This window comes from Rattus norvegicus, chromosome 5, assembly GCF_021556685.1.
Source record: "Rattus norvegicus strain SHRSP/BbbUtx chromosome 5, alternate assembly SHRSP_T2T, whole genome shotgun sequence".
Lineage (NCBI taxonomy): Eukaryota > Metazoa > Chordata > Mammalia > Rodentia > Muridae > Rattus > Rattus norvegicus.
In genome coordinates, this window is record NC_141538.1 from 72,634,934 (window position 1) to 72,646,341 (window position 11,408).

General features: G+C 39.0%; 1 protein-coding gene across 1 annotated transcript; it reads right to left on the minus strand.

Annotated features, from left to right (window-relative positions):
* Window positions 1–3,407: 3,407 nt before the first annotated feature.
* Or13c3 (olfactory receptor family 13 subfamily C member 3) lies at window positions 3,408–4,358 on the minus strand. Its single transcript, NM_001000401.1, is given in 1 exon segment — window positions 3,408–4,358. A coding segment is annotated over 1 exon segment (951 nt).
* Window positions 4,359–11,408: the final 7,050 nt, after the last annotated feature.

An 11,408-nucleotide genomic window follows, 5' to 3' on the forward strand; every position in this document is an offset into this window, starting at 1 on the left:
CTGCAGTGGGGTGGCAGGCTTCATGCAAAGAATGCATGTTGTGGGTTTGGCATAGAGGCCTGTGATATCATATGAAACTGCCAAAGATACCACAAACACTTCAGATGCATTTCGTATTTGATTTCGATTAAATTTGGTCCCTGGGCATTTAGAAACCTGGTACATGTTCACAAGTTTTATACTCAGTGATTCTCACATTTGGGCTTATGAATCAGTTTAAGTAGTGGGGTGTGAATGGGAGGAGAAGCCCTTGGTCCTGCCAACGCTGGATCCCCCAGTGCAGGGGAATGTCATGGGAGTGAGAAGGGGGTGGTTGGGGAGGGGAACACCTTCATAGAAGAAGGTGAGGGGTATGGGATAGGGGGCTGATGGACAAGAAACCAGGAAAGGGAATAATATTTGAAATGTAAATAAAAAATATCCAATTAAAAATAAAGAAAAAAAGAAGTGGGGTGTTCTACCTGATAAAAAGCCTGCATGTAAGTTGGGGAAATTCTTGATATTGTGAGAAAAAACTTAAGCTGAGATTGGAGGGGTTGGCCAAAACAAAAGAAATGTTTCCACATGCTTAAAGTCTTGTAATAGTCAAAAGTAATAGACGTCCATCAAGAGAGCTTAATTAGTAAACAAGCTTGACATGCCCTGCCCCCATGACCTACATTCTGGAAAGAATCGACCCATGCAAGTTGTCCTCTGACCTTCACGTACTTCATTGTACATGTGCTCCCCTGCATAAATAACAAATATATAAACAAAGCTAGCTTTCATTAACAAAGCTAAAGATAAAGGCTTAGGAAGAGAGAAACTGGAATCTGTTGGTGTAAGGCCATTGGCAGAAATGGATCAATGTCATTGGGACATAACCACAACTCTCTATAGGGTCTTTGCACTAACAAAATTCCTTTTTCAAGAGCAACAAGAGAAGAGGACAGGATTCAGGAGGTTCATCATTAAACTATAAACCTGGACCTACCGGAAGGTTAGCGCTGAGCAAAGAATGAAACATTTCAGGGGAGATGTGGAGAGATGAGGACAAACAGGAAAAACAAAACAAAACAAACAAACAAACAAAAAACGGATTGGAGGAATAAGGTCAAAGCCCTGCTGTCACCATGACCTAAGAGATATCCATGATCCTGAGCAGGGCGGTCCACCCTTACCCTGAGCTCAGATCGCTCCTCTCGACAAGTTGTCTACAGAAAAGGACAACCTTATATTCAATTTATTTTGGAGTTTCAACTTATTTGAAAATATTAACTGATTTTATCTCACTAATCACTGATGATTTTAATCTTCCTGAACCTGTGAGAACTTCTCATGGAGGTGTGAACGCATTTCTGTTGGCTTTGGCTGTGTGCTCCCACTGTTATCTCTTCTAGACGACCTCCTCTGCCAGTCTGCACTTTTGAGGATGCAGCAGGCATCAACTTATCAAACCTGATGTCAGCTCTTCCTGCCTCCCCATCACTCCAAACCGGAACCAGCTCTCTTTCAGGATCCTCTGCCTTAGGTGGAATTGAAGCTAACCACTCTCTCACAGGGGCAGTACAGAAATTCGTCCCAGTACTCATTGATCAACCCCAATTCTTCTTCTTCCCTGATCTTTTCTTGTAGATGTGCATGTGGAAGATGTTATCAATGCTAATGGAGTGGATATTAGGGCATACATGTGGCTCTAGTAGTGAATGGCTTTAAATAAAAGCTCAGTTAAGAAACAGTAGCTGGGATTCCTCCCTGTGGCACCTGAACTTCACTTACTATGACACTGACCTCAGTAATTGTGTTTTCCAACTTAGTAAAACCTCAAAGAATGCTGGGAACTTGACTTCCTTTGTTTATCACTAGCAACTTAACTGTGAATTTGAAAGAATGAATAATCTAACCAAAAAGTTAATTAGAGTGTTGGGAATAGAGACATTTGCACATTTGTCTGTCTGCTTCCTGAGTTTAGATGTCATCTTCCCCAGTATTTCCACACAGCCCACTGGATGCACTTAATTCAGACTTTACCAAGGATAGGGTTATAAATGCAGTTCATGGTGTGTGAGAGATGAAGACACATGTGTAGATCCATTTGGAGCAAACTCTAATCCTCAGTAAATTTAGCTGAGTATGACTAGTGAAGGGAAAGAATGAAAATATCTCTCCCGAACCAAGGGTTGCCTTTTTTTATTTTATTTCTGAGATTATATGCTGACTACATTTCTCCCTTCCGTTTCTTCCCTCCAAACCCCCTCATGTACCCCTCCTGTCTCACAAATTTATGGCCATTTTAACTAATTGTTATCACTTGAACACATTTTTCTTTTACTTTATCACTAGCCAATATGTATATTTATATACATAAACTGCTAAACACAACCTGTTTGGTCTGTATAAGGCTACCTCCCTGCTTGTTTTCAGGGATTACTATTTGGAACTGTATAACTAACTGGTGTGCTCTTCCCTGGGAAAGACTATGTCTCCCATCCCAGATTTACTGAATTCCTTGGGTCCTTTGTGAGGGGTTGTGGCATTGTGAGCTCTTCCCAGTGCAGTTTGGAATATTTATTAGTGTCTTCTTTATTCAGGTCATATTCGGGCACTCACATTGGTGAGACATTACATGTGTAGCTTCTGGTTTTACTGAGGGACACAGTCACACAGCAAAGTTCCTAATATTCCGGCCACTACAATCACTCAGTCATGTCTTTGGAAATATTCCTTGAACCATAAGCATAGAAGTGTCTCATTGATGCATCTAATGGGACTGGGCTCCTCAGCTCTGCATGTTTATTAATGGTGGTTTTCTGTAATGGTCTCTTACTGTTCCAAAAGAAAACTGTCCTTGATGAACAGGGAAAACTCCACTTACCTGTGGGTACAACAACAAATGTATATAGACTGTTGTCAGAGACTTAGCTGGTTTAATGGCTGTAGATTCTCCTGAACAATGGTGATTTCATTAGCACTGAGTAGTTAGCTTGATTTCTAGAAGCAAGTATGCTCTCCCTGTTGTTGGGTGGGTAATAAGTCCAATTAGAGAAGTGTTGGTCACCAAGTAGCTATGTATGCCATTACTGTGCCCTTAGCATTACTGTCTATGCTGTTCATCGAATTAGTTCATAGGGAACAAAGCTGAGTAAGACGGTTGCTTGTCTCCCTCTTTACACACTTTGCAGCTTGCTGGTACCATGAAAGCTAGATCTCAGGGAGCAGGCTTTAAGGTCTACCTCAAGAGTCTTTGATCCCTGTTTCTGAAGTACATGGTGTCTTCAATACTAGGCACTTACTTTCCATCTCTGGAAGGTAACTAAGTAGCCCAGATTTTTCCAAAATGAGTAAATAATTAATTAAACCGTTCTCACAAATTTACAGCTGAGTCAGTCTCATGCTTGCAATACAAAAACCTGTGTTTGCTGGTATCTTTATGGTATCTTCCGTTTCAGTATGTATTTTACGGCAGCTTTAACATCCTTATTCCTCAAGCTGTAAATGATTGGATTCAGCATGGGGGTAACTACTCCATAAAATAAAGCAATGACCTTATCTGAAATTCCGAACTTGTCTTCCCCAGTCAGATCTTGGGACTTGGGTTTCGCATACATAGAGAAGAGAGTTCCATAAAATATGCCCACCACAGTCAGGTGGGCAGAGCAGGTGGAGAATGCCTTGCGTCTCCCGGTGGCTGAGTTCATTCTCAAGATAGTGTAGAGGATGAACACGTAGGAGAAAAAAATGAGTAATACTGGAAGGACCAGAAAGGCCATATTTGATATCGCCATAGTAACAATATTGAGAGATATATCAGCACATGCTAGCTTGAGAACAGCTAAGACCTCACAAGTAAAATCATTAATAACATTATTCCCACAGAAAGGCAGCCGCATGGCAAGGGATGTTTGCACAACTGAGTTGATTCCACCAGAGAACCATGATGCAGATGTCATGGATACATACACCTCTTTGCTCATGATGATGGAGTATCTCAGAGGGTTGCAGATGGCCACGTAGCGATCAAAAGCCATCATGCCAAGAAGCAAACATTCTGTTGAGCCCATTGCAAATGCAACGAACATCTGCACTGCACAACCAGAGAAAGAAATGTTTCCTTTCTTTGAAATGAGGTTCACCAATGTTGAAGGAACAAAAGATGTTGTGTAGCAGATATCCAGGAAAGAGAGGTTGCCCAGGAAGAAGTACATGGGTGTGTGAAGATGGGAATCAAAGATGCTTGCTATGATCAGAACACCATTGCCAGTTAGAATCACTAGATACATAACAAGCATTATGACAAAATAAAGGATCTCGGTCTTTGGGTATCCAGAAAGGCCCAAAAGAAGGAATTCAGAAACAAATGTCTGGTTATTTTTATCCATGTCATACATGGTCAGCCATCATTGGAATAATCTACCATAGAACATATTCACTGCCCCCAAAACAAGTAGTGCAAAGTACCTGAAGAATTATTTTTCATGTATTAGAAAGGGTTCATTTCTTAATCTCAGACATTGATAACCCCAATAATGTATGGTATTGAATATAGTGAAATTGAGTGTGTTGGAAGTAGGCATGCTCATTGCCAACATCTACCCATTTAAGAGGCACATTCAAAAGTAATTCTTTCTATTATTGAGAATACATTACTAAACTGATGTTTCCTAACCCCTGCCTAATGCCCACTGTACACCTGACTTGTTCATTCCATCTGCCCTAGCAAGCTAGTAATGAAGAAGACAAAGCAAAAGTCTACTTTAAGAAGAAGACTGTAATTCTGAGTCAGTGGTTGATAATAGTCAAAATTTTATAGCAAATTTTATTTTTAAAAATAATATTTCCTTTTATTCACACACTACTAGTTGAATACACTATTAGTCCTCTGAATTACATATTATCATATTTACTTACAAAAATTAAGTGGTATAAGCTAAATTTAACACCAAATCAAAATCATAGCTGTTACCTTCATACTTTAGCCCACTCTAAGAATCTTGTATGATTGTTGCTATGACAAGACCATTACATAGACCAGATGCAAATGTTTTGGTGAATCTTCGCAAAGCATGAGAGTTCATTTTGGCAATTTACTTGTTTAAAACAACTTAAAGATAGTATTAATGAAAGACATAAACACAGAGTTGTTTCATTTGATGCTTCTGGTTTTCTTCTGATTCAAATATGTTCCATCTTGCCACATTATAAAGGCTGGCATAGAAACCTTGAGAGATTCCAGAATATTAATTCTTTTGCATTTTATAGAAACTCCATATTAACATAATGATAAATAGTAGAGAAATTTAAAGACTCCTTTTTAAATGCATAGTCGTTTTGTACCAAACTACCATAACATTTTAGAATGTTGCTAGTAGCTTACCGTGAAGTCAAACTCATTCCAAAAACAATAATGGTCAATAAAAAATAATGTAAGGCATTACCATTATGAGGTTGGCAATGGAATTTAGATTACAGAAAAGGTATATAGAGAGATATGTAATGAAGGCTTACATACTGTATCTTAGGTTAAAATTATACATTTCCAGGAAGATTGATGTTTATGAGACGAAATCATGAAAGGAGACTCAGGAATGTTATAAGCATTCTGGTACTAGAAATATGGAAAGAATCAGATAGGTTTGGAAAGGAAATGAAGATGGGCAAAAGTAATATGGCAGGCTGAGCCAGTTAAGAGAAGGCAAATTGGCTGCCTATCCATTTTATTCATGGCCATCTCTGTGAGGGTGTGATGGTAAGCACACCTAGGAAAGTAGCAAATGGGGTCCATTAAAAGCCTCCCCTGACTGGTAGGACTACACATGTCTGTAGACATCCTATTTTCCACAACAGAGGGTACTCAGCAAGAACCATAGGGAAATTAGTCATGATGGTGAACAAACTGTACTGATTCAACACTGCCCACAGTCCTGGGGCAATGATTTTACACTTACCTAATAATACCTGATAAATCAAATTTCCCTGAAAGTGAAATTCAGAAATTGCTGAAGAGACACTGGATCAGAGACATTAGCAGATGGATCCATCCAGAGACATGAAAGGGAAGGAGCCACATTGACTCACCAGGACATGTGGCCATGCTGATTCCTACCATAGTGGAATCCAGGCATTTGGAGACCATCCTCCTCATCCAGACAAATGTCATGATGATGCATCTTAGATGACCTAAATGGCTTCGCCTGTCATAGATTTCAGTCTCTTTCTCCTTGGCTGAAATCCCATCACCTACTCAAAGCCACCCAGAACCAAGCTTTGTCTTGCTGTCTTTGGTTTTCTTCTGCTCCTGACACTCTAAGTGGGTTTACTTCTGGATAGGAAATAAGTAACAGGAGGAATCAGTTTGTCTGCCTTGCTCACACCTTTCCTCAAACACAGTGACTAGACACAGCTCGGGGTTTTAACTGAATGCATCAACTCTTACTTTCTGAGCCATTTCTCCCTGCAGTATTTACAGAGTCGAGTTCAGGGTAACTTAATGTACCCAAATTCTTGGCTAGTTATAGATTTTAATTATCTTTCAGCATCTTTTAGTCAGTCTTAACAAGCAACAGTCTTAACTAGATACCCACTAGTGTCAGCATTTGTGGTAACAGGGGCACCCAACAATCACTGAAGTACAAATGAAATAGATTTAGCATCAAGAAAAATACTCAGATTAGAACTAGAGCCTTAGAGTGAGAATCTCACTTTATAATCTGTTTTGGATTTTAGATATGGCATATAAATACTTACCCTTCTCCACATATTACATTACATATTATAAAAAAAAGTATGTGGAAGTTTCTTTAAAGAGTAACAGTTATAAAAATTACAATATAAGGTAGTAATTCACAGAAGTATTTGCTACATGACTTGTGGCCATTTGTATTATTAATGCATAATAATGAATGCCTTTCATTACAGAAAGGCTTTAATGGACTTAATTGACTCACCTTAGAATGATAAATTTTCACCCCTTATAAGAACCAGTTACATTTTGTAGCATTAGCTTCAGTATTCTGAAGATTCAAAAGATATGCCAGATTCCATAGATGTAGCAGAATAAATATTTGTCACGCTATATCTATTATAATTGTTCCCCAAATCCCAAAGCAATTTAAAGTTGGAGGGAGGGATGTGGGATAGAGAAACTTTTATGCGATAGGGACAGTGTCCCACAGACCCAATTAAGTGCAGCTGAGAATGCACTGTGGCTGTGTAAACACCTAAGAAGGAAATAACGTTCTCCAGCCTTAGTGACTTTAGGAGAGGAAGCAGATGTACAGTAAACAAATTACAAAGAGTGCGAATCTTCAACACAACCAGAAAAGCAAAGTTAACATAAGTAATTAGTTATTTAAACAGTTCTGACTATTATTAAATGATATAACTAAAAAGTGATCTAAGGGCTGGAGAGATGGTTTAGCAAGTAAGAGTATGTACTACTCTTGAAGAGGTTGTGAGGTCGGTTCCCAAAAGCCATATCAGGCAGTTCACAACTGCCTGTAACTCCAATTCTAGAACATTCTGATGCCTCCCTGCATGACACCTGCACTCCCAAATACATGTACATACACACACACACACACACACACACACACACACACACACACACACACACTTAAAATCTGTATTTGAAAAAGAAAATTAAAAACACTGAGCACACATTGGTTGATCTGTCATTTAACTCTTCATTCATGAATAATTTTAATACCACCCATTTTTAAATAGAAGTAAAACAGGATATACTGATTTCATATGTTAAGGTCACAAAACTTGGATGTTGTTTGTTTATTTGTGTGCATGGTAAATAGTTTGGGAGGAATTCAGAGTATTATTAAACCAAACATTTGAGGAATGTCTGCAAAGCTCCATATAGAGGTTGATTGCAAATCATCTAAGTTCTAAAACAGAATCACTTGCTTAGCAGAGCAGGCACATTATTCACACACACACACACACACACACGCACGCGCGCGCGCGCGCGCGCGCGCGCAGAGAGAGGGTGGGATAGAGAAATACAGTTTTAAAAAGTTATAGTAATGATACAGTAGCATTTATCTTATCAAAGATAAGTAAGTTAGGATGGGAAATGTTAAAACATTTTGAAGTCAGTGATATTTGAATAATCAAATTCTGTGGAATTCAAATAGTCAAGATTATGTGTATTGAGACTCCTGTATGCTTTCTGTATAACTTTCCTATTAATTACAAACTATTCTAAATTTGCAAGATAATTTAAATAAATAAAAATTAAAATACATGCATGAATTGTTTATATTTTTCAGTTAAGACATTTTAAACTGAAAATCCAATGAATCCTAATTCAACTTTCTAGGTACTCACTGGTCAACAGGTATAAAGTGGAAAAACAAAATTCAAAGTCTAATAACTCATATTTATAGAGCAGTGCCTACAAATTCTAATATTTAAGGTGATAAATCTCTCTAAATGTGTCTGAAACATCAGTTTATCTTTGTAACCGATATTAAATAATTGCCATTTTAATTGATTAATTTAATGTGATAAAACCTTTTGCACCTATGAGCTGTTTCTCTGGACACTGAGAACATAATTTTGATGTAACAATTTGCACGGATCTCAGGTCCTGTAAACCAAATACGTATTAAAATGCACATAACATATAAAGATCTCATCATTTCCTAAGGAAATTTTCTTACAAAATACTTAAATTGGCAATATATTTCTCAATTTATATAATTCATATATTTATGTAAATATGTATATATGATGTACAAGTTTAAATAAAATGCCAGAAAATCTTGTTACTATTTCAAGGCTCTTTTTTTACTTGTTCACTTTACATCCCTCCCGATTACTGCTCCCACAATCCTTCACGCTCCCCTACTCCTCTGAGTGGGTGCAGTCCCCTGGGTATCCCCCTACCCTGACACATCAAGTATTTGGGAAGAGAGGCGCTTCCTTTCCCACTGAGGTCAGACAAGGCAGCCCAGCTAAATGAACATAACCCATATACATTCAACAGCATTTGGGAAAGCTCTCCTCCAGTTGTTCAGGGCCCCCATGAAGACTAAGCTGCACATAGGTACACCCCGTGTATGTTCTTTGCTTGGCGATTCAGTCTCTGAGAAGCCCAAGGGTCCAGGTTGTTTGACTCTTTTGTACTTTCTGCGAGTTCCTCTCCCCTCTGAGGCCTGCAATCCTTCCTCTATTCTTCCATAGAATTCCCAAGCTCCATCCACTGTTTGGCTGTGAGTGTCTGTATCTGTCTGAGTCAGCTGCTGGGTAGAGCCTCTCAGAGGACAGCCATGCTAGACTTCTGTTGTATAACAGCATAACAGATAATATTTATAGGGTCAGAGACTGATCCTTGTCTATGGGATGGCTCTGAAATTGGGCCAGTTATTGCTAGGCCATGCCCTCAGTCTCTGCTCCATCCCCCATCCCTGCATTTCTTATAGACAGGATAAATTTTGGGTGGAAAGTTCTGTGGATGGGTAGGTGTCCCTATTGCTTCACTGGGATCCCCGCCTGGCAACAGGAGGTGGCCTCTTCAGGTTCCTTATCCCCAGTGGTGTGAGTCACAGCTAAGGACACCACCCCCATTGATTCTTGGGTGCCTCCTTTATCCCAGGTCTCTGTCTCTTTCTGGAGATGCCCCTACCTTCCCAGCCCAGTCAATTGCAGGTTTGCATTCCTTCTCATGGCCATCTGGCCATCTCTCCTGTCCATCCCCACCCCTGATCCTGAGACCACACCATTCCCCTCTCCATCCTCTCTCCCAACCAGTTCCCCTCCTCCATCTATGACTTATGACTAATTAATTCCCCTTCTGAATGAAAGTAAAGCATCCTCTTCTTGTTTAGCTTCTTTGGGACTGTAGAATGTAGCAGGGACATCCTGTATTTTATTTTGTTTTTATTTTGTTTGATTCAGAGTGTCTTTGGCACTGGTATAGAGCTGGCTATCCTAAGTCAATATGATGCTATAGATCTTCTTTAGCTTTTCCAGGAAAGCATCACACTCTGCTTAGTGAAGGAAATATATCCACTTATAAGTGAGTATATACCATGCATGTCCTTTTGGACCTGGGTTACCTTAATTAGGATGATATATTCTCAAGATCCATTCATTTGCCTTTAAAATTCATGATGTCTTTGTTTTTAATAGCTAAATAGTTTTTGTTGTGTTGATATATGTACCACATTTTCTTTATCCATTCTTTAGTTGAAGGACATTTAGGTTGTTTCCAGATCTGGGTTATGACAAAGAAGACTGCCATGAACATTCTTAAGCAAAGAAAGGGTCTTTAATAATATATTCTTTCTTTTTTCTTTTTTCCAGAGCTGGGGGCCAAACCCAGGGCCTTGCACTTGCCAGGCAAGCGGTCTACCACTGAGCTAAATCCCCAACCCCAATAATATATTCTTGAATCATGTTTTTCAAATGAAAATCAAACTGAAAAATATTCCCTTAAATATATAAATAAAAATATAAAAACAAAATAAAAATTTCTTGTATTATTTACCCCATTTCCTTCACTAAGCAGAGTGCGATGCTTTCCTGGAAAAGCTAAAGAAAATCTATAACATCATATTGACTTAGGATAGCCAGCTCTATACCAGTGCCAAAGAGACTCTGAATCAAACAATATTTTACCTTCATTTACTAGGCTTCACTTTTTCAGAGTTAAAACCAACAGAAGCTTAGAGTTCATAAACAGTGCTCATATTTATAATTGAATTTAGTAGGATTTCTGAGTGTCTATTATCTGCAAGACAATGAAGTCATTATAATTCCTCTACTTGGATTTTTTACACAGTGAGATGAACAGACCTATGAAGGATCAAATATAATACAACTTGATGAGCAGTCAAAAAATAATTTATGAGCAATCTTATTGTATTTCTATAGTAGTTTCCTCTCTCTCACTTTAATGGACCTAGTAATTCTAAAAGAGCACAAGTCGTCCATTAGAATTTGATGCCTTATGAAACTATCAGTGTACAATATAGCAGCAAAACTCCACCTAGCTGTGTGCAGTGAGATCACAAGGGTGCACAGGAGCTCCAGGAAAATGCAGTGCAGGCCCTCCTGGTGGCCTTCCTAACAGAGAGCTCAAAAGCAGCCCCCCACACCCAGGAGCAACATGAGCTGCAGGACCACAGGTAAGACCAACTTTTCTTTTCTTTTCTTTTCTTTTTAGTTTGTTTTTTTTAATTTTTTTTTTATTATTAACTTGAGTATTTCTTATATACATTTCGAGTGTTATTCCCTTTCCCAGTTTCCGGGCAAACATCCCCCTCCCCCCTCCCCTTCCTTATGGGTGTTCCCCTCCCAACCCTCCCCCCATTGCCGCCCTCCCCCCAACAGTCTAGTTCACTGGGGGTTCAGTCTTAGCAGGACCCAGGGCTTCCCCTTCCACTGGTGCTCTTACTAGGATATTCATTGCTACC